The 23,290-nt window shown below is 56.0% G+C and overlaps 1 protein-coding gene across 1 annotated transcript; it reads left to right on the forward strand.

The window, feature by feature from the left end:
- Nucleotides 1-1,065: 1,065 nt before the first annotated feature.
- Nucleotides 1,066-18,229, forward strand: MVP (major vault protein). The gene is made up of 14 exons (XM_059692320.1): nucleotides 1,066-1,192; nucleotides 1,381-1,576; nucleotides 5,226-5,349; nucleotides 5,451-5,582; nucleotides 6,092-6,186; nucleotides 6,482-6,718; nucleotides 9,160-9,441; nucleotides 10,251-10,489; nucleotides 10,569-10,766; nucleotides 12,945-13,331; nucleotides 15,766-15,882; nucleotides 16,259-16,385; nucleotides 16,879-17,067; nucleotides 17,979-18,229. The coding sequence occupies exons 1-14, from the start codon at nucleotides 1,068-1,070 to the stop codon at nucleotides 18,186-18,188; spliced, it is 2,658 nt and encodes an 885-aa protein (XP_059548303.1). The 5' UTR covers nucleotides 1,066-1,067; the 3' UTR covers nucleotides 18,189-18,229.
- The last annotated feature ends 5,061 nt before the right edge of the window (nucleotides 18,230-23,290 follow it).

Raw genomic sequence — 23,290 nt, forward strand, 5'->3', positions numbered from 1 at the left:
TAGGGTCTATCTCCTAATTCAAGAAAAGCAGGAATTGGGGGTTTGTGAACACTCTCAATTTCTAAACCCCAAAATTGACATTTTACAGATTATATAGGTCAAGTAAAACTCTTGGGTCTCCTCGCCTTGACTCTATAGGGTCGTGGCTCCTGCCTCTTATTCCTGTGCCCACTCTCCCTCCTGGCTCCGCATTTCTCGCTCAGCTTGGGAGCTGGATGAATGGTGGAGCAGGTGGCTTTTAAGATGTCTGACGGAAGTCTCAGGAGACAAGTCTTTGAGTTGTTTAGTTAACTTGGTTTCCTTTGTGTGACCCAAAGGTACATGTTGTCCAAACACCAAGGCTCCTGGAGGCAGTGAGCGGGTTCAGGTAGGAGGTGTGACTTCCTGAGAGGGCCAGTCACTGGGCGGAGCCGCCCAGGATTCAGGGAGTTGAGGGTGGCAACAGACCAGAGAGAAAGGGGAGGAAAGAACTGGAATAATTTGTGCTGCTCCTGACCCAGCTGATTCTACAGGAGCATCGGTTCCGTCAAGGATCTCAGGACTGCTTCAAGCACAGGTGGGGCGGAGGAGCAAAGATTATGCAAATATCCCTGGGCTACGGGCTGTCAGTTGAATACTGGGGTCCTCAGGATCCCCTGAAATAAAGGCCGCTGGAGGAGCCACCGATCCCCACCCCCACCGTGCTGGGAAGCCACAGCACCCCCAGAGACTGACCTGCACTCCCAGCTCCTCCACCGTGGGGGCTGAGGTTGGGAACGTGCAGGCAGCTCAGGCCGGAAAGCGGATGGGAAGGGGGAAAGGGTCGGCCGAGAGCCCTGGGTGTCTGTGGGTAACTGTTGGGCAGTTCTTGGCAGGGGTGAGATCTGGGTGAGCTGTGCTGCCCAGGGTGGGAAGAACAAGGAAGAGTTGGGCACGGGCACAGGGAGGGGTAGAATAATCTGAGTTGGAAGAGGAAGGTCCTTCCCCATTTCCAGCCAGTCTTCAGGCTCATGCCTGCCTCCTCCTAGGCCACCCGTCTTCATCTTGTATCTTCTCCTCACCCATCTGCCCCAGGCACAGGTGTAACCATGGCAACTGAAGAGTCCATCATCCGCATCCCCCCTTACCACTACATCCATGTGCTGGACCAGAACAGCAACGTGTCCCGTGTGGAGGTTGGGCCAAAGACTTACATCCGGCAGGACAACGAGAGGTTGGTGTCAGGGCTGGGCTGTGGGGGCACCTGGGCTGGGGAGGGTCTGTTGGTCTAGCTGGCGTGATCATCCGTCTCTCCTGAGGACTGGCCCTCACTTGGGTCACAGGAAGCTTTCTCTCCCCTTCTCCACCTCCTTGGGGAGTGGAAGTCCCCCGGGTCCTCACACCACTTCTCCCTTCCAACAGGGTCCTGTTCGCCCCCCTGTGCATGGTGACCGTCCCCCCACGCCACTACTGCACAGTGGCCAACCCCGTGTCCCGGGACGCGCAGGGCTCGGTGCTGTTCAATGTCACGGGGCAAGTACGGCTCCGCCACGCTGACCTGGAGATCCGGCTGGCCCAGGATCCCTTCCCCCTGTACCCAGGGGAGGTTCTGGAAAAGGTATCCGCCTTGCCTCCCCCAGACCCTCTCTACCTGTCCTGCTACCACACTGCCTTCAGGAGGGGACGCAAACGGGCGCCGTGGGAGGGGACGGCGGCAGCGCGCCTGGTTTTCACTGGGGGTGGAATCGACTCATTGCCCCTCCACCGGCCTTCCCCAAATGCCCTTCCTCCTCACCTGCCCACAACAGACTTGCCCTTTTGAGAGCTGTCAGCCCATCTCACCACCTAACCAACCAGGCTCCAGAGCCTGCTGGGAACTCCCGGCCAATCTGGCACTGAATGGCTTGTGCCAAGAGTAAGCATTTTATTCATTCAAACAGTGCCAGACGCTGGTGGGCAGTGACAGCAATGGCGGGCAAGATGAGGCCCAGGTTCAGACGCCCGGTTTTCCCACGGGAGGGCGCCGGAGGCTGCCCCGGCAGCCAGGCCCTCCTTGTCGCACAGGCCCTGAGCCTGCGGGCGTCCCACCTTCGCTTCCGTCACTGTCCTGCCTTCGCCTCCTTGCCCGTTCACACCGTTTCACTCTGGGTTCCTCTGCTTAAGCGGCGCCTCCCGATCCTGGAAGCCTAGACGTGTGACCCAGGGAACCCCAAGACATCCCTGTCCACTGAGATGTAAATGCTTTGCGGAGTGTGTGTGTAGAGGTGGAAAGCGAAGAGGAGCAATTAGAATGTTGACCCTGGAGGACTCTGAGTGAAGAGTTCGGGGTATTCTTTGCCTCAGAATCAGCTTTATTTAAGTCTGAAACTGTCAGAAGTTGAAAATCACCCATCTCTAGGCCGACCTCAGACCAGCTAAATCCCGGCTGGGGGGGGGGGGAGGGGGGGCGGGGAGTATTTAAAAGCTCCCTGGGGTGGACAGAAAGCTTCCCTCATCCCTGCCTCTTTCACCTCTGCTCTCCAGCCACAGCAGCTCACGCTCTCAAACCCACGTGCTCCAGTCCAGGGGGGCCGGGCCTCCCTCAGCCCAGGGCCCCTGCGATGCTTCTTCCCACTCTTGTCAGACTGGCCTCTGCCTGAGCCACTTCCTTTCTGGGTTTGCACCGAGGGTGGCCCCTGGCTTGGGCCTCCCTTCCCCCACCCTCCTGTCCTCGGAGCCTGTCAACCACTTGGCTCTCCTGACCTCAACTCTGACGCTGCCTCTTCTGATCGGCTTCAGCCCCGCCAGGGCCATGTCCAGTGCGGGCTTGGTTATTCTCCAGCCTGCCCCTCCCCCCGAAATTAAACTAAACCCCGGCCTCCTTCCTGCCACCGGCCTCCTTTCCTGCCCTCCTCTGTGGCCAGGTCCCCTGAAGGCGTTCGATCCCATCTTCTGTCCCAGATGCTCTCCGGGCCTTGCTTTCCTGCCCCGACAGAACCTCCTCATTTTAACGCTACGCGCTGGGCCTGCGGCAGAGCCGGGTCCTGGACCAGGGTTACCACCTACCCTTCTGTACTCACACTCCGATGGGTGTGCTAGCCTGTGGACAGCTCTGCCGCCACAGCAGTATCAAGCAGGCAACAGGTCCAGTGGCTCCTTCCAGCCCAAGCCCTGCTCATCACGTCTCTCTCCATTTCCCCTCTGCCTGCTGCAAACATTGACCCTCTCCGCTCTTCCTAGTTCCCGTCCTCGCGTTGAGCAGCTTGCTCCCCTGCTTAGTTAGAAATTGAGACCGTCGGCAGGATTCAGATCTGTCCCTTCCCTTTTTTTTTTAATATATTTTATTGATTTTTACAGAGAGAAAGGGAGAGAGATAGAGAGTTAGAAACATCGATGAGAGAGAAACATCGATCAGCTGCCTCCTGCACACCTCCTACTGGGGATGTGCCCACAACCCAGGTACATGCCCTTGACTGGAATCGAACCCGGGACCTTTCAGTCCGCAGGCTGACGCTCTATCCACTGAGCCAAACTGGTTTCGGCTCCCCTTCCCTTTATGCCTACCCCTATCTGCTTTTACTTTAATTTACTTTTATTGATTTCAGAGAGGAAGAGAGAGAGAGAAACATCAATGATGAAAGAGAATCCTTGATTGGCTGCCTCCTGCATGCCCCCTACTGGGGATCGAGCCTGCAACCCGGGCATGTGCCCTTGACCGGAATCGAACCTGGAACCCTTCAGTCCTCAGGCTGAGCTCTATCCACTGAGCCAAACCAGCTAGGGCTATTTTTGTTTTTGTTAATCCTCACCTGAGGATATTCTCTCCATTGATTATTTTATTTATTTTTTTAGAGAGAGAGGAAGGGAGGGAAGTAGGGTGGGAGAAGAGATATTGCCATCATCCAGGCCAGAGATGTTGGCAGCTTAGGTGAGGGTGTTGGCAGAGATAGAGGAAGTTAGACGGGATTTGCTATGGGACAGAGAGGAAGTGGTGAAAGACTAGATGTGGGGCCCTAGCCGGTTTGGCTCAATGGGTAGAGTGTCAGCCTGCCAACTGAAGGGTCCCAGGTCAAGAACACATGCATGGGTTGTGGGTTCGATCCCCAGGAGGGGGCGTGCAGGAGGCAGCGGACCAATGATTCTCTCTCATCAATGATCTTTCTATCTTTTCCTTCCTCTTTGAAAATCAATTTTAAACGTTTTTTTAAAAAGAGATGTGGGAGGTGGAAAACACACTGACTACGGGCTCTCCCCACAATGCCCACCTTCTCCTGCTCCCACACCTTTACCGAAGGCCAGCTCTTCCTTTGGGCCCCGGTTCACATGCCACAACTTCTCCTTCGCCTGAACTTCTGAACCGCTCTCCCTTCACACTGTCCTCCGCCTGCTTGAGAGAGTGGTCTGTGTCTGTGTCTCATCACCTGCTGGAACCTAAAGCCCATGATGACGAGGTATGACCTGCCCCACCACAGCCAGCTGAGCGCCATGCACGTGAGGTGTACAGGGGAGAGCCTGGCAGCGCAGTAAGCCTCCAGCTGTGCCTCCCCCCACCCCCCAGTGTGTGGCCAGTGGGCACCACAGAGGTACTTGACCTGTGCCCTCAGCTGGAGTCAGGAGCAGCGGGTGGACTTCACCAAAGAGGTTCAAGTCCTGATTCTGTTCCTTATTCGTCCTGTGACCTCGGTCATGTTCCTTGGCCTCGCTCAGCCTCTCTCCTTACCTGCCTGCCTCCCTCAGATCAAGTGAAGTCCTGCTCCTAGAAACACTTCTGCAAACTCCTAAAGCGGGTGGCTGCTCGTTGGCAGGCCCCCCCCTCTTGACGGAAGGGCTCTCTGGCGACCATGAGGCGACCTTGAAAACAAAGCCCCAGGCTTTAAATGTGCCTGTTTAGCAGTTTATACCTTCCCACCGCCTTGTACTTCCCAGAGGGCCCAGTGCACGCTGGGCCATGAGCTATGACTTTATTCAGCTTTCCAGATACTTCCCCGCGTCTCCCCTCCAGCCTCGACCCAGTTCCCTGCCCACATTTCTAGTTCAAAACGACTAAGCTCTCGCCCCAGAGGAATGCATGTCCTTGGCTCATCAGCAGCGACAGCCTCTCGCTCTGTCAGCGCTCCGTCCTGCAGACCCGGTGGCTTGGGGACTCCCCCCATCTTGAACGTTTCATTCCGGGTCTCATTTCGGGCTTGTGTAAAGATGGATGCCGTGGGTTCTGACCTCCAAGGCAGCAGGTTGGACGCCTGGGGTCACAGCACTGGATGCCCCATGACCCCCCTTTTCCCTGTCAGGACATCACCCCGCTGCAGGTGGTGCTGCCCAACACGGCGCTCCATCTCAAGGCGTTGCTGGATTTTGAGGATGAGAATGGAGACAAGGTAGTCGCAGGAGACGAGTGGCTATTTGAAGGACCTGGTGAGTTCTTCCCACTGGGCCGGCGTGAGGTCCGAGGCTTCCTGCCTCCCACCGCAGCCCTGATACCTGCTGACCATCACCTCTGCCTCCTCCCCTTCAAGGCACATACATCCCGCAGAAGGAGGTGGAGGTCGTAGAGATCATACAGGCCACGATCATCAGGCAGAACCAGGCCCTGCGGCTGAGGGCCCGCAAAGAGTGCCGGGACCGGGACGGCAAGGAGAGGGTGACCGGTGAGGCTGTGGAGGAGCACTGGGGGGGGGCAGGCCACGGCTTGACTCAACTGCAGGGGAAGTGGGGGGAGGTGGGGAAAGCCACTCAGAAGTGGCTGCAGCCGTCGAGGGCTGCCCACAGCCGCTTCCCCACCCGCCTTCATGCAGACGACGTCCAGCCCTGACCCTGTGACCATCATGCTGACAGCCTTTCCCTCCCCTCACCCTTTATCATGAGCTGGGGCAGTTTCTAGGTCAGCAAAGCGGGTGATCACATGTAATTGGCACTTGTGTTTGACAAATGTGATGTATGTACAATGTCTTAAATGCAGTGCTAACTCTGCCAGGTGTGACTCAAAATGCTTTGCAAATAGTAACTTATTTGGTCCCCAAACAACCTTGAGTCACTACTATTCCCATTTTCCATATAACAAAACCAAGACACAAAAATTAGGTTACTTGCCTGGGTTTATGGCCAGGGGCAGCTGGGAGCCAGCTTGGGTGACCTTTGACCCTTACTGCTCCACCAGGAGAGGAATGGCTGGTCCGCTCGGTGGGTGCGTACCTCCCCGCAGTGTTCGAGGAGGTCCTGGACTTGGTGGACGCCGTGATCCTCACAGAAAAGGTCTGTGCTCTGGTGAATGCGGGTCAGGGGACGTCTGGGCAGGGAACGCTCAGGGTGGCAGAGATGGTAACATGAGCGTAGAAGAGAAGCAATACTGCTGGGGCCACTGGAGGAAAAACTTCAGAGGCCAGTAACCCGAGGCGTATCCTGGGGCATCTGAAAGGGCGAAGAAGTCCTCCCGGGTGGCAGGAACTGGCACTGAGACCCGGGAGTGTTTGGTGGCCACCGGGGCTCCCAGGCCCCCTGAGGAAGTCCGAGGGGGGTTCGCTCAAACACCCAACGTCTTGCTCTGCAGACAGCGCTGCACCTCCGGGCTCTGCAGAACTTCCGTGACTCAAGGGGAGTGGCCCGCCGCACTGGGGAGGAGTGGCTGGTGACGGTGCAGGACACGGAGGCCCACGTGCCCGATGTCTACGAGGAGGTGCTGGGGGTCGTGCCTATCACCACCTTGGGCCCCCGCAACTACTGTGTGATTCTCGACCCAGTTGGACCGGATGGCAAGAACCAGCTGGGGCAAAAGCTTGTGGTCAAGGTAGGTGCCCCCACGTCCCCCCAGAGTGAATGTCCTCCAGTGGCAGGAGGGGCTCGGACCTCTCCCTTCTCTCCCGCACCAGCTCCATATTCTGGAAATGCCCACTTGTCGTGGCTCCCTCTGTGCCTTGGTGCACTAGGTTCTAGCTCCGAGACACGCACCCATTGGTCTCCCAGGCAGCCCCTGACCTCAAGTCACACTGCCTCCCTGGGAGCGCCGCCCTGGCCCCGCCCCACGCTGCAGACAGACCGGGAAACTCTCTATTTCATGTTCCTGGAAACGTCATTCTGTGTAAAACAAACAAACAAACAACTCTTGGTTTACCCTCCTTCCCAACCCTTATCTCATCCCCTCTCTGAACTATACAAGGGATTAACAGGTTGGCAAACGTTTTCTATAAAGGCCAAATTGCTGATGTTTTGGGCTTTGCGATCAGTAGGTATGGCTTCTGTTGCAGCTCTCTGCTCGGCTGTTCTGTGAGAGCAGCACAGAGCGCTTGTCCATGGACGGTGCTACCGTGTTCCTGTAACGTTTTATTTGCAAAAACAGGCAGAAAAAAGTAGAAACTACCTAATGTCTATTAGTTGATGAATCGATAAAAAATTGCGGTATATCCATACAATGGAATATCATCTATCTATAATAATAAAAGCGTAATATGCTAATTAGACCGGACATCCTTCCAGTCGAAGCCGGGCTGTGAGGGAAGCCCGGGTCTTGGGTGACGGAGAGAAGCTGGTGCCGGCAGCCGGGGGAAGGAAGGCCTACTCTTGCACAAATTTTGTGCATTGGGCCTCTAGTATCTATAATAATAAAAGCATAATGTGCTAATTAGACCAAACAGCCAAACGACCTTCCGGACGTCCTTCTGGATGAAGCTGCGGTGGGGGCTGAGGCAGAGGCAGTTAGGGGCGATCAGGCAGGCAGGCAAGCGGTTATGGGTGATCAGGCAGGCAGGCAAGCAGTTAGGGGTGATCAGGCAGGCAGGCAAGCGGTTATGGGTGATCAGGCAGGCAGGCAAGCAGTTGGGGCGATCAGGCAGGCAGGCAAGCGGTTATGGGTGATCAGGCAGGCAGGCAAGCAGTTAGGGGTGATCAGGCAGGCAGGCAAGCGGTTATGGGTGATCAGGCAGGCAGGCAAGCAGTTAGGGGCGATCAGGCAGGCAGGCAGAGTGGTTAGGAGTGATCAGGCAGGAAGGCGAGTGGTTAGGAGCCAGTTGTCCCAGATTGCGAGACGGATGTCTGATTGGGCCCAAACTGGTAGTCGGACATCCCCTGAGGGTGCAGGCCAGGCTGAGGGGAATCCACACCACCCCTCCTGTGCATGAATTTCATGCATCGGGCCTCTAGTATATATATAAAAGCCTAAGTGACTGTTTGACCTGTAGCTATAATGTGCACTGACCACCAGGGGGAAGATGCTCAACACACAGGCATGGAAATTTGGAAGAGACTGATGAATCTGAGGGCAAGGGGGAGGGGGGAGGGGGGGAAAGTTCTTGCAATCCAGGACCCCTCGGGGGATGTCGGACTGCTGGTTTCAGCCCGATCCCCGCAGGCCAGGCCAAGGGACCCCACCAGTGCACAAATCCATGCACCAGACCTCTAGTTCAGCTATAAAAGGAAATGAACATGAACTAAAGTTCATGTACTGATGATCAGCATGACACAACGTGGATAAACTTAAAACATCATGCCAAGCAAAAGAAGCCAGGCATAAAAGACCACATATTGTATGAGTTCATTTTTATGAAACGTCCAGAATAGGTAAATCCATAGAGACAGAAAATGGGCTGGGGGGGGATGGGGCAGTAACTGATCTAGGTACAGCGATTCTTTTCAGGGTGATGAAAATGTTCTGGAAGTAGATTGTGGTGATGGTCGGACAACTCTGTGGCTATACTAAAACAATGGAATTATATACTTGAAGTGGGTAAATTTTACAGCATGTAGATTATATATACAGATGTGGGCAAAATAGGTTAATAATACAATAATTAATAAATGTAAGAATAAACTTTCGTGTACTCACAACTGTAAGCCTGCTTTTGCCCACCCCTGTATATTTTTTTAAAAGGCAGCAGGCCAGATTTGGCCCCAAAACCAGAGTTTGCCAATACTCAGACTACACCATCCCAAGAAAACAAAACACAGGAGAAATGAGGAGTGACAATATGTTAATTCTTACCTGTTGAGCTTGTGAGGACTCAGGTCCTGACAATTCACAGAATCTTAAGGGCAGGTTGGACCAGCTGGGACCTGCAGGCATTGCAGAGCCTCAGGGTCCAGCTAACACTTCACGGTATCATAACGGGGGGTGAGGGGGGAGTGCTCTGGGGGCTCCTGTCCTCAACAAGAGCCCAGGGGCTGGCAGAGGTGGTGCCATCAGAGGCTCCCGCCAGCCTGGGTGTGCTGGCTCCTGACCCGGTGTCTCCCCACCAGGGAGAGAAGTCCTTTTTCCTCCAGCCGGGGGAGAGGCTGGAGCGAGGGATCCAGGATGTGTACGTGCTGTCGGAGCAGCAGGGGCTGCTGCTGAGGGCCCTGCAGCCCCTGGAGGAGGGGGAAGGTGAGGAGAAGGTCTCGCACAAGGCTGGCGACCACTGGCTCATCCGTGGCCCCCTGGAGTACGTGCCGTCTGCCATGGTGGAGGTGGTGGAGGAGCGCCAGGCCATCCCCCTGGACCAGAACGAGGGCATCTACGTGCAGGACATCAAGACAGGAAGGGTAACTGCCGAGGGCTGGACCTGTCGCTGCGCTGGGCGAGGGGGAGGCCGATGGGCGAGGTGCGAGGTGCAGGCCGGAGGGCGTCAGTGGCACCGATAGCAGCTGAGCCACCGGCGGGCAGGCGTGAGGGCGTTCTGTGGAGTATGTGCCTTTGCCTCCCTTGGTCTTAAACATCGAACTTCACATTTTAGACGCGCCCCCAGGGAGAAGGTGAGCCAGGGTGCAGGGTGGGGACTCTTCCCACTGCAGATCTGGCCCCTGGCGTCAGGGCCTGACTGGGGTGGGCAGAGGAACAGTAAGAACCGACCTCCTCCCCCAGCCCCTTATCCCGATAGAGTCCTTGCTCTTTGACCCTCACCTGAAACCTTGACCTTGGTTTGACCTGGGACCACATCTCTGACCTCTCTCTCTAAGAGTCCAACCTACAAGCAGAGCTCAGAATCCAGGGAGTGTTAGTGTATGCCGCCTGGTCCCTAGGATGACATCAGTCCTTGGGACACCGGCCAAGCTGCCCAGGAAGGAAAATTCCAGAAGAAATAATATCAGGCCCTTACTATGTGCCAAGTCCTCAGCACTAGACATGTGAGATGTCATTCACCCAACCCTGTGAGGTAGCCGCCGAGGGGTCCCTTAGCGGGTGAGGAACTGAGGCCCGGAGGTGACCGTGACAGCCCGCAGGTGGCGGGTGTGAACGCAGCCTCATCCCAGAGACTGTGGAATGGCCGGGCCACTGCCCCGCCAGCCCTGCTCCCGCTGCCGGTGGGTCTCTCCGCTGCTCCCTCCCCGCAACCCCTCCTTGTCCCGGGCAGGTGCGCGCGGTGATCGGAAGCACCTACATGCTGACGGAGGACGAGGTCCTGTGGGAGAAGGAGCTGCCTCCGGGGGTGGAGGAGCTGCTCAACAAGGGGCAGGACCCTCTGGCCGACAGAGGGAAGGAGGCGACCAAGGCGCTGCCCTCGGCTCCCCGGAACAAGACCCGCGTGGTCAGCTACCGCGTCCCGCACAACGCGGCGGTGCAGGTGTACGACTACCGAGAGAAGAGAGCGCGGTGAGGGCCGGCCGGGTGCGGGCGGGCGGCCGGCGGGCGGCAGCGAGGCTCTGCGTCTCACTCCCGCCTCCCTCCGCAGCGTGGTGTTTGGGCCGGAGCTGGTGTCGCTGGGTCCTGAGGAGCAGTTCACAGTGTTGTCCCTCTCGGCCGGGCGGCCCAAGCGCCCCCACGCCCGCCGAGCGCTCTGCCTGCTGCTCGGGCCTGACTTCTTTACAGATGTCATCACCATCGAAACCGCGGACCACGCCCGGCTGCAGCTGCAGCTCGCGTACAACTGGTGAGGGGCGGGGCGGGGAGGGGCGGGGCGGGCTGGGGAGGTGCGGGGAGGGGGCGGGGCGCGGCGGGGCTGGTGAGGGGCGGCGGGGCGGGGAGGGGGCGCGCGGGCTGGGGACGGGGGGCGCCCAGGCTGGGGAGGGGCGGGCGGGCTGGGGAGGGGGCGGCGGGGCGGGGAGGGGGCGGGCGGGCTGGTGAGGGGCGGCGGGGCGGGGAGGGGGCGCCCAGGCTGGGGAGGGGCGGGCGGGCTGGTGAGGGGCGGCGGGGCGGGGAGGGGGCGCCCGGGCTGGGGAGGGGCGGGCGGGCTGGTGAGGGGCGGCGGGGCGGGGAGGGGGCGCCCGGGCTGGGGAGGGGCGGGCGGGCTGGTGAGGGGCGGCGGGGCGGGGAGGGGCGGGCGGGCTGGTGAGGGGCGGCGGGGCGGGGAGGGGGCGCCCGGGCTGGGGAGGGGCGCGTGCGGGGCGAGGAGGGGCGCGCGGGCTGGGGAGGGGCGCCCGGGCTGGGGAGGGGCGGCGGCGGGGCGGGGAGGGGCGGGCGGGGGCGGGCTGGGGAGGGGCGCGCGGGGCGGGCGATGGCGGCTTCTGCGGGAGCGGCCCCAGCAGGACCCTGAGAACGAGAGATGCCTCCTCCAAGTGCTGGGCTGCGAATGAGGCGGAGCGCCTGACTCTATGCTGTGGTCAAGAGGGGCACGCAGGGGTTCCCCAAACCCATCCGATGCCCCCGTGGAATGACGGGGAAGGTGTGGGCTCCCCTTCCGGGAGCAGGGGTTTGGGCACCTGATTGGAGGACACTCCGGGCACATATTGAGCCACACAGCTGCAAGGCTATCGGTACATCTATCAGACACAACGGGCAGGAGTGGCGGTGTGGGCAGATGGTCAAGAGTATGTGCTCTGGGGCCAGCCACCTGGGTCTGCGTCCCAGTCCTGCCATCTGCTGGCTGTGGCTCTGAGCCAGTGACTTGACACTTTTTCCTCAGTTCCCCCATCTGTCAAATGAGGGTGACACATGACCATCAGTTTCACTCCAAAGGGTCATGGGTAGGTTCCCTGGGTTGCAGGTTTGATCCCCGGGCCGGTTGGGTGCAAGGGGGAGGCAACCGATCGATTAGTCTCTCTCATATTGATGCTTCTCTCTCCCCCTCCCTCCCTCCCTCCCTTCTACTCTCTCTACAATCAATGGAAGAAATATTCTCAGATGAGGATTAACAAAAATAAACAAATAAAATGTCACAGGCTGATGAAAGGATGCAATGAGCATCAGAACAATGCCCTGGACATCAAGCATGTCAAACTCACGGGCCGCGGGCCTCATTTGTTTGGTGTTAGCCTTTGAGTTTGACAGGCTTGCTGTACATAGTGAGGGATCACATGGCAGCTGCTAGAGATAGAGAAGATAAGCCACACCTAGAAGTGATGCTCGGCTACTCCCAAGGAGGTGTTCTTTTTAAAAAAATATATATATATTGATTTCAGAGAGGAAGGGAGAGGGGGAGAGAGAAACATCAATGATAAGAGAGAATCATCAATCAACTGCCTCCTGTACGCCCCCTACTGGGGATCGAGCCCACAACCCAGGCATGTGCCCTTGACTGGAATTGAACCCGGAACCCTTCAGTCCGCAGGCCGATGCTCTATCCATTGAGCCAAGCCAGCTAGGGCTCAAGGAGATGTTCTTTACCTCTCAGATGAGTGGCTGGGACCCTGACAGGGGCCGATGAGGTGCTGATGTATTTGGCTGCTAGAGCATGACCGCTAAGAGCATAGCCCAGTGATGGCGAACCTTTTGAGCTTGGCGTGCCAACATTTTGAAAAACCCTAACTTAACTCTGGTGCCGTGTCACATATAGAAATTTTTTGATATTTGCAACCATAGCAAAACAAAGACTTATATTTTTGCTATTTATTTTATATATTTAAATGCCATTTAACAAAGAAAAATCAACCAAAAAAATGAGTTCGCGTGTCATAGGTTCGCCATCACTGTCCTAGAGTGACGGAGAGAATGAGACGGGAACACGGTAAGGTTCTTAGGACTTCACTGGCACATGGTGCACCCTGACCAGCATTCTGTACCCTGAATGACCCCGCCCAGCCAGGAGGGTGGTGTCAGAGTCCCATGTGAAGGTGAGAGAGGTGTTTCCTGGAGGAAAATGCTTCCCTGTCCTGGGCCCCTTTGCTCACAGGCACTTTGAGCTGAGTGACCGGAAGGACCCCCAGGAGGCGGCTAAGCTCTTCTCCGTGCCTGACTTCGTGGGCGACGCCTGCAAGGCCATAGCGTCCCGGGTGCGGGGGGCCGTGGCCTCGGTCACCTTCGATGACTTCCACAAGAACTCGGCCCGCATCATTCGCACGGCCGTCTTCGGCTTCGAGACTCTGGAGCCCAAGGGGACAGACGCTGAGACTCTGCTCCAGCCCCGGGACCGGGCCGTCTTCCCCCAAAATGGCTTGGTGATCAGCAGCGTGGACGTGCAGTCGGTGGAGCCTGTGGACCAGAGGACCCGAGACGCCCTGCAGCGCAGCGTCCAGCTGGCCATCGAGATCACCACCAACTCCCAGGAGGCAGCTGCCAAGTGAGTGAGGGCAGCCGCCCACAGCGCCTCCCATGGCCAGACCTCTCCAGGGGCTCCATCTCCAGCCCCCTGCTGGGCCCTGCATAACATGGCATCCCCCGATGGTCAGTCTGCTGTTGTCCTGTGGGTAAGACCCCATGGTCCACTTAGCGTGTGACCAGATGCCACCCTGCTCCTGTGGCTTCTCACCTTGCTTGTGCCAGAACCAAACTCATTTCTGCGCTCTTGCAGGCACTCTGAGTGCAGCCCTGCCCCCCCCCCCCCTCCCCTTCCAGCCTTCTCCCCAGGCTCCAGGCCCACCAGCTCCTTTCTTTGTTTTGTTTTTGTTAGTTTTAGGTTTTTTTTTTTAATTTTTATTGTTGAGAGTATTACAGATATCTCCCCCCCCCCCCTTGCTGGTTCCCGCCCTTCACCATCCTATTGTCTGTGTCCATAGGTAATGCATATATGCATATAAGATCTTTGGTTAATCTCTTCCCACCCCCCTATCCCCTCCCCTCTGAGATTCATCAGTTCCATGTTTCCAGGCCTCTGGTTCTATTTTATTCTTCAGTTTATTTTGTTCATTAGATTTCTTGTTCATTTATTTTGATTTTTAGATTTGATTGTTGATATGTATTTATTGTCATTTTATTGTTCACATTTTCTATCTCTTCTTCCTCTTCTTAAAGAATACCCTTCAACATTTCATGTAATACTTGTTTGGTGGTAATGAACTCCTTTAGCTTTTTCTTGTCTTTGAAGCTCTTTATCTGACCTTCAATTCTAAATGAGAGCTTTGCTGGGTAGAGTAATCTTGGTTGTAGGTCCTTGCTTTCCATCACTTTGAATATTTCTTGCTACTTTCTTCTGGCCTGCAAAGTTTATGTTGAGAAATCAGCTGACAGTCATATGGGCCCTTGCTCCCTTGTAAGTAGGTAACTGCTTTTCTCTTGCTACCTTCAAGATTCTGTCTTTAACGCTTGGCATTTTAATTATGATGTGTCTTGGTGTGGTCCTCTTTGGATTCCTTTTGTTTGGGGTTCTCTGCGCTTCCTGGACTTGTAGGTCTATTTCTTTCACCAGGTCAGGGAAGTTTTCTGTCATTATTTCTTCAAATAGGTTTTTTTTTTTAATATATTTTATTGATTTCTTACAGAGAGGAAGGGAGAGAGATAGAGAGTTAGAAACATCGATCAGCTGCCTCCTGCACACCTCCTACTGGGGATGTGCCCGCAACCCAGGTACATGCCCTTGACCGGAATCGAACCTGGGACCCTTCAGTCTGCAGGCCGACGCTCCATCCACTGAGCCAAACCGGTTTCGGCCAAATAGGTTTTTAATATCTTGCTCTCACTCCTCTCCTGGCACCCCCATAATGCAAATGTCGGTACACATGATGTTGTCCCAGAGACTCCTTACACTATCTTCATATTTTTGGATTCTTTTTTCTTTTTGCTCTTCTGATGGGGTGTTTTTGCTTCCTTATATTCCAAATCATTGATTTGATTCTCTGAATCCTCTACTGTTGAATCCCTGTAAGTAATTTAATTAGTGTATGCTTAATTTCTGTCTGGTCCTTTTTCATGTCTTTGAAAGTCTCACTAAGTCCCTTGAAGCTCTCATTAAGGCCCTTGAGCACCCTTATAACCATTGTTTTGAATTCTGTATCTAGTACTTTGCTTGCTTCCATTTCACTTAGTTCTTTTTCTGGAAATTTCTTCTGTTCTTTCATTTGTGACATGTTTCTTTGTCTCCGCATTTTGGCTGCTTCCTTGTGTTTATTTCTGTGTAGTAGGTAGAGCTGCTATGTTTCCTGGAATTGGCAGAGTGGCCTTGCGTAGTAGGTGTCCTGTAGGGCCCAGTGGCTCAGCCTCCCCAGTCGCCTGAGCTGGGCACGCTAGGTGCGCCCCTGTGTGGGCTGTGTGCACAGTCTTGCTGTAGTTGAGTCTTGATTGCTGCTGGCATCACACCACCAGCTCCTTTCTGCTTTTCAAATGCACGGTCGAGCTGAAGGCTCTCTGCACGGGCTGCTCCCTGTTCCCAGGGTCCGCCCCTTGGGAGTTGCAGGACAGGCCCCTCCTCGGGCCTCAGCCCGAAGGTCACCTCCTTGGAGAGCCCATGGTTCTCTACCCCAACTGCAGCGGCACCCTCTTCACCAAGTCGCCACGGTGTCCTCCCTTTCAGGGAACGGGCCATTGTCTGAAATCGTCCTCCTCTACTTGTTTCTTTCCCCCTGCATGGTAAGCTGTAGGAAAGCAGGGCCTTGGTCATGACCGCATTCCCTTGAGCCCAGAATCGTGCTGGGCTCGCAGTGCGCACATGGTCCTTCTGTTTCATGTTGGGTGCCTCCCACGGGCCAGGTTCTGTCCCACGTAGATCAGTGGTCCCTGCCCTTGGAGCTCTGTGCCAGCTCTGCCCCACACCAGCACCTTCTCTGCTCTCTCCCATCCAGGCATGAGGCTCAGAGACTAGAACAAGAAGCCCGCGGCCGGCTTGAGCGCCAGAAGATCTTGGACCAATCAGAAGCCGAGAAAGCGCGCAGGGAACTCTTGGAGCTGGAGGCTCTGAGGTGGGTCAATGACTGAAGGAAGTCCCGACTGGGTAGCTCAGTTAGTTAGAGCATCGTCCCAATACGCCAAGATGGCAGGTTCGAGCTCCAGTCATGGCACATACTAGAATCAACCAACAGGTGCATGAACAAGTGGAACAATGCATGATGTTTCTCTCTCTCTCTCTCTCTCTATATATATATATATATTTAAAAAATCAATATTTTAAAAAAAAGAACTAAAAGAAAAGATGGCCTGCTGAGGGTTCTGACAGAGCAGCTGGTGGGGGGAGCCAGGGGGTGTTTGTGAAAGTGGCTGCAGCACAAGTCAGAGCTGGAGGAGAGCAGGGCAGGGCAGGGCTTCCTCCTGGGTCTCGCTGACTGTGGGTGTCCCCAGCACGGCCGTGGAGAGCACTGGGACCGCCAAGGCAGAGGCGGAGTCCCGCGCAGAGGCGGCCCGCATCGAGGGACATGGCTCTGTGCTGCAGGCCAAGCTGAAAGCAGAGGCCTTGGCCATTGAGACGGTGAGTGGGGGAGATGCCCCGGAAGGGTGTGGCCTGCTGTCCCTGCAGCCGAGTGGCATACCAAGTGCCCTGATATTCCGCTCTACTCACATGTTTGTGGTTTATAAAGCCCTTGTCCTCTATCAATTCACTTCCTACCTGCCTGGGAGACAGATGATTACTATACTCATCTTCCGTGTGATATGCGCTCGAACGTTGGGCGGTTTTGTTCCAGGTATTGCATATGTTTTACATGCATGATCTTATTTAATGTTCAAAAGCCCATGAAGGTAGGTATTGTTGCATTTACAGATGAGGGGACTGAGGCTTGGATGAGGGGCCTCCCATGGGTCACTATCTAAAAGGTGGCATCGTCAGGATTCACACTTAACTGACTAAGTTTACAATCCCCTCGCTTCCACCTCAGTTCCCTCAGGCTCGCTGGCTAGGTGACTTGCTGGACCGTCCCTGGGGGCCCACGTGATTGAAAGAATGCTGGGTTTTCCCCTTTCAGGAGGCTGAGCTCCAGCGGGTAAAGAAAGTACGAGAACTAGAGCTGGCCTATGCCCGGTCCCAGCTGGAGCTGGAGGTGAGCAAGGCCCAGCAGCTGGCCGAGGTGGAGGTGAAGAAGTTCAAGCAGATGACGGAGGCCCTGGGGCCCAGCACCATCAGGGACCTTGCCACTGCAGGGCCAGAGATGCAGGTGAGAGTGGGGGAGGGGCGTGTGGGTGTTGGTGCCGTACTGGGAACCAAGACGGCAGAGCCGGGAGGCAAATACAACATCTAGAGCAGCGGTTCTCAACCTGTGGGTCGCGACCCCTTTGGCGGTCGAACGACCCTTTCACAGGGGTCGCCTAAGACCCTCCTGCGTATCAGATATTTACATGACGATTCATAACAGTAGCAACATGACAGTGATGAAGTAGCAACGAAAATAATTTTATGGTTGGGTCACAACATGAGGAACTGTATTTAAAGGGCCAGAAGGTTGAGAATCACTGACTAGAGAGATGTTGAGGGTAGAGGGGTGAGGTGAGGGAGTGGTGGAACTGTCCCTGTATCCCAGGTCCTGACCCGTATCATTTGAGCATGGTGTCATACTGGGCACTGCACTAGACTCAGCAGTGGACCGGAGCTTCTGGGGGCACAATAAACAGATGGGACACCATGTGACAGGCGCTTCAAAGAAAGTCAAGTGGGTGATACCGTGAAAGGGGAGGTGGCATTTCAAACTAGTTGGTCTAAGGAAGGTCACTTGAGAACTATGCAGAGTTGACAAGAGCTTCCAGGAGAGGGTCCACGTGCAAAGACACAGGAGAATGAAACTTGCTGCATTTAAGGACCAGAAAGGCCTGGCGGGCGAAGGGTGGAATGGTGAGCTCCTGGGGGCAGCTGCGGGGACGGACCGAGCTTTCAGGCCTTCTGCGACCCCAGGATGAGGGCGATGCGCCCGCTGAGGCCCCTGGCCGATCCCTGACTGAGCCTATGAGGACGGCTTGGGGGGCAGCTGCAGTGTCCGATGAGTGGGTGGTAGCCGCCCTAGAGAAAGTGGCCAGGGGACAAGAGAAGGGACCGGGGTCTGACTCTGTCTTCTCACCCTCCGGCTCCCTCCAGGTAAAACTGCTTCAGAGCCTGGGCCTGAAATCGACCCTCATCACTGACGGCTCCACTCCTATCAACCTCTTCAGCACAGCCTTGGGTCTGCTGGGGCTGGGGTCCGAGGCCCAGCCGTCAGCCAAAAAGGCGGCCGGGGGTCCTGGCCCCGAAGAACACTTGCTTCTGCATTCCTCTCAAGTTCTTGGAAGCAAAGACACTGTGCCTTAGTGCCGTACAACGCCGACCAATAAAACGTACACTCTGGGCATTGAAACCCTCGTCTCGCCTGTGTCACGGGGAGCGTAATGCGAAGGTGGGCGGGGGGGAGGGGCAGCGAAGACCTGACTTCTTGAGGTAGTTGCTAGAGACTACCCCATGCCTAATGTGGAGAGGAAACGGAGGCCGGGGAACCCTAACCCAAAGTCCTACTCTTCAGCCAGACTGTCCTGGTAGCAGCTTGCCTTCGGCTGCAGGTGGGGGATGCCCCTGGTGAGAGGACGGGGCCTGCCCTGGCAGCGTCTGCCGATTCCTCCAGGACCCCAGCTGCAGGTGCATGCGCCCGCCCTCAGCACGTGGCCGGCTCCTTTGGCGCCACCTGCTGGTCACACCTGGCAGGCCCGTGCGCACTTCACCTGTGCAGTCGTCCCTGTCCACGGGGAGGAGAATCCTGCCAGGGGAGGTGGGACCTGGAGCGCCTCCCTGGGTTTCCAGTGTGGGCTCTTCGAGGGCATCGCGGGAGGAGTGTCTCCTCCCCCCCCCTCCCCCAGGACTGTTTGAGGGAGGAGCCCAGGTGCCATCCGTGTGGGCACCTGTGGAGGCTGCAGGGTGACCGTCCCTTCAGCCTGGTCTCCACTGAGGAAGCAGATCCCAGGGCGGAGAGACGCTTGGGTTTACTGGCTGTGTGGCCAGAGGGGCGAGTCGGCCTCTTGATCTCCTGTCTGTGATGGGCCAGCAAGTCCCCTATTGAGCGGGGCTGCAGTTTTGTTTGTTTTTAGGGTCTTTATTCCCCCCCCATCGCCCCCCGCCCGCCGTGGGGCCTGACCCCAGGAGCCTTGCCCCTTTCCAAGTTGAGTTGCATTTGTGTGGCCAGTGGCTCTGTTTAGCCCTCAGCACTTGGTGGAGCTGGCTCAGCCCCTTCGCCTCTGCTTCCTCCCAACTCTCCTCTACTTCCCTTGAGCGGGTGATGAATTTAAAGCTCTTCGCCTGGTGTCTGGCCGTGGTAAGGATGCCAGCACTGTTCACTGCCAGGGGCCTCGGGTGAGCAAGAGCAGGCAAGGCCATGGTGGGGGCATTCCTCCTCCCCATCGCAGCCACCGGCTCCCATGGCCATCTCTACCTCTGAACCCTCCACGCCTGCCGCTTCACCCTCACCTTCCAGCACCCAGTCCTCCAACTCAAGGCTTCGGTGACCTTGACCCCTGTCCATGTCATTCACTCAAAACCTCCCTTAACCCCTCACCTCTCCCCTCCCAGTGGGAAAGCCCCACCCCACGCTGACCAGCTGTGTGTTGCTGGAAGGGGAACACCCACATCCTCACACACTGACGCATCTCATGTTAAAGTCATGACAACAAATCTCGAGGAGACCTAATGCCCGCCCTCTGAATACACGTCTTGAGCTTGTGCTAGATCCCCTTCAGGACACCTCTTCACAGCCCCTCTCCTCTCTACCTCCCCCACACCCCTGCCCACTTTCTCTCACCTCTTTGGGAAAATACAGGTAACTTGGGCAGGAAGGCCGGCCCCTCCCCAGCAAATCTCCGCTCTCCCTCCTATTCCCAAGGCACGCAGCGCCTCCCCTGGGCTCTAGGTCCCACCGATCTCAAGTCCTGAGTGCGCTCCTGCATCCATCACCTTCTCCGCCACCAGTTCTCCCCTGGATCGTCGTCACCAGCCAAACACGCTCCGCTCTCTTCCTTGTAGAACCAAAGTGAACTCTCCCCTGGCCCCACATTCCTTCCAGCTGCCACCGCCTTCATGTTCCCTTCACAGCCAAATTCCTGTTTCCAGTCCTCACTCCCATTATCCCTCAAGCCACTCCAGTTAGCTCTTGTCTCCGCCCCATGCCACAGGGAAACAGCTCAAATCAGCATTGCCTATGAAGTCCCTGCCGCCAGCCCCAGTGTTAGGTTCTCCGCGTCCACCCCTCTCCCACCCGGCTCCCGTGATGCCGCCTACTCCACCTTTGCCACCTCACTGGCCGCTCCCCAGGTGCCGTGGGCGGCTCCACTTCCTCTGCTCAGTCCAGATCATGAGTCACCCTGGACTCTGCTCCCTGACTCAGCCTCTTTCTCAGCCACTGACTCCAAAACCATCTCGTCATCTCAGGTCTCACCCTGAGGTCTGGGCTGATTTCCATTGATGACTTCCTTGATGTCTCCACGTGAATCTCTAATGGCCATCAGGCTTGACCACATGACTTGCTCTGGCCAATGAAACTCAAGGGGGAGTGACATCATCATCTTCTTTTCCCTTTTCTGTGGTGACCAGCAATATCCCATGTAGAGGCTGCTCCATCAGCCTGGGTCTCAGAGAGAAAAATGGCAAGAAGGAGAGGCGCAGCTCACCCACAGTAAACATGCGGCAGGAGCAAGAAATAATATTTGTTGTATTACATCACTGAGACTTGCGGGGTGGGGTTAATACGGCGGTACAATCTAGCTTATCCTGACTACAATAGGGTGTCCCAAAATTCACACAAGATTTGCAATTGAATCGAATTGCAAATCTTGCGTGAATTTTGGGGCACCCTATACACGCAGCTCACCGAGCTATGAGATACTACAAGGCAGGAGAGGAAGCTGGTCTTTAAGCTGTGTGCCTGAGGGTGGGCTCAGCATGGATGGTATGAAGCAGACAGGATCTGCCTCAGTGACAGGAAAACGGGCCTTGATGGAAATGCAGTGGAGTTACAGCTCACACTGGAGCCAAAGACTTTTTTTTTTTTTAATATATTTTATTGATTTTTTACAGAGAGGAAGGAAGAGAGATAGAGAGTTAGAAACATCGACAAGAGAGAAACATCAATCAGCCGCCTCCTGCACACTCCCTACTGGGGATGTGCCTGCAACCCAGGTACGTGCCCTTGACCGGAATCGAACCTGGGACCTTTCAGTCCGCAGGCCGATGCTCTATCCACTGAGCCAAACCGGTCAGGGCTGGAGCCAGATTCTAAGTCAGTCCCTGGTACCAAATTTATCCTTGAAGGTCCCCTAAACAGCCCATCAAACACAGAACAGCACAGCCTGTTTTCCTCCAGCAGCGGAGCACAGGGCTTTTCTGGGTTGAATACCAGATGGAGCAATGGAATTGTGAAAGGGCCCCTTGAAAACGCAAATCCTGTCTTTAAAGAGCAAGATCACATTCAGCGCGGCAAGGTGTGGTTTACCAAGTCCTCTTTCTCTTCTTCCGAAGCACACAGCTCCTTTCTATCTCCCAGCGTCCCTTGCACGCAGCCGTGGCCCGTGACTGAGTTTGTAGCTCGTGGAAGTGCTATGTGCCCATTCCCTGCCTTCCCAGCAAGCAGCCTGTGCACCCTCCAGGCGCACCCCCCTCTGCCCATGGCAGCAAGCTGAATGGAACCGCAGGTGGCCAGCAGAGTCCCCACATCTCTGTGTCTGGAGAGCCGTTTCACAATTAGGAGCACCTGATAGGGGCTCAACGTACGTTAAAAATAAACTACTGTGTTTGAGCCACTGTACATCTTGAGGTCAATGCAGCAGTTCAGGCCCTTTACCCATCACAGTATGAGAGGCAGGAGGAGACTCAAGACCCCCTGAGGGAACCTCTCAGAGGCAGAGCCCAGTGAGTGGTGGGTGAGGCACGGTGGTTCTTCATTCAGGCTAAAAGCGTGCAGCTGCATCCAGGAAGTGACTGCTGCACTTATCCTAACCCATCCGGGCTGCTGTCACCAAGTACCACAGACTGGGTGGCGCATACGCTACAGAAATGTATTTCTCCCCGTTGTGAAGGCTGCAAGTCCAGGATTAAGGCACCAGCAGGTCAAGTTCTGGCGAGGCCCCTCTTCCTATTCACAGCCAGCGCCTTCTAGCTGCGTCCTCGGGTCTCTTTTATCAGGGGCGCTAAACCCGTCCATGAGGGCTTGTGACCTAGTCATGTCCTAAAGGCCCCACCTCCAAACACCGTCACGCAGGGCGCTGGGTTTCCATGCGTGAGTGTTGCAAGCACACGTTCAGACCTTAGCAATATGCTAGTATGATGTGGCTCCACCACATTCCCCAGGCGACTCCAATTCAGCCGGGACTACCCCGGCGCCGGGAGGTGCCAGGGCCACCTGGCCCGAGGCTGCACACACAGGCTCCTCCTCGGCAGGGTCCTCCTGAGCGTGTCCGGTCGCTGGATATGGGACCAAAGGCACCACGCTGTCCTCAGGCCTTGGCCCATATTCTGTTTGCGTGGGAGATGCTCACCCTCTTGCCCAACGCTCCCTCGTCTTTTTCAGGTCAGTAGCTGGATTTCCGTAGACAGACTCCTGACGTTACTAAAAAAGGTTAGGGCCCAAGAGCCAGGGCCATCCAGGGACAGAGGGCTCGAGTGCTCATTGGCTGGAGGGGTTGACGCAGGAAGGATGAAGGTCTTCTCACTCCTTGACTGACTGGGCCAGGCCAGGTAGGAGGACACCTGCGGAGCTGAAGGGGCCGCTCAGCTTGTGACTGTCTTCCTCGAGTATAAATGTGTCCCTGTCGCCGTGCTAACACTCCGACAAGTGCCCCCCGGAGAGTCCAGGCGACTTACTGCAGCGTTGCTCACGACGGCGCGACCTGGTTAAACAAGTGATGGCTTCTACGCCACCATTAAGAAGACCACTCGTTGGACTGCTGTGTGCGGCGGATGTGAAGGCTCCGCAGCCAAGCCAGCCAGGCTGGCCTCCTCAGGACCTCTTTCCTTTTTGGAAAAGGCTTGTTGTATGGCTTAGTACACACTACAGTGTAGGCATCAGTTCAAGTAGAATAATACAAGTCAAAAGCACCTGGAGCAGGGGTAGCTTGTTAGCAGAACAGCATATATAAAATATTTTAAGACATATGTGTAAGGGTGAGTTTAGACAGGTACATAGCAATGAGTGGCAGTGGTCGCCTCTGGGGAGAAGTGAGCACTTACGGTGCCAGTTGCCTTCATCACCCTTTGAAAAGTTGATTTTGAGAGAGAGGGACATGGCAAGGGGGAAAGAGAAACATCCATGTGAGAGCATGCCCCCTACCGGGGATCGAGCCCATGATCCGGGCATGTGTCCTAATCAGGAATCAAACCAGCAACCTTTTTATTTTTATTTTTTATTGATTTCAGAGAGGAAGAGGGAGAAAGAGATA

Source organism: Myotis daubentonii, chromosome 4 (assembly GCF_963259705.1).
Source record: "Myotis daubentonii chromosome 4, mMyoDau2.1, whole genome shotgun sequence".
In the NCBI taxonomy this organism is placed as follows: Eukaryota; Metazoa; Chordata; class Mammalia; order Chiroptera; family Vespertilionidae; genus Myotis; species Myotis daubentonii.

Coding starts and splice junctions, on each gene's coding strand:
- MVP (XM_059692320.1), top strand. CDS start 1,068: ATGGCAACTGAAGAGTCCATCATCCGCATCCCCCCTTACCACTACATC. Junction 6,187..6,481: donor CCGTGATCCTCACAGAAAAG/GTCTGTGCTCTG, acceptor CTTGCTCTGCAG/ACAGCGCTGCACCTCCGGGC. Junction 10,767..12,944: donor CTGCAGCTCGCGTACAACTG/GTGAGGGGCGGG, acceptor CTTTGCTCACAG/GCACTTTGAGCTGAGTGACC.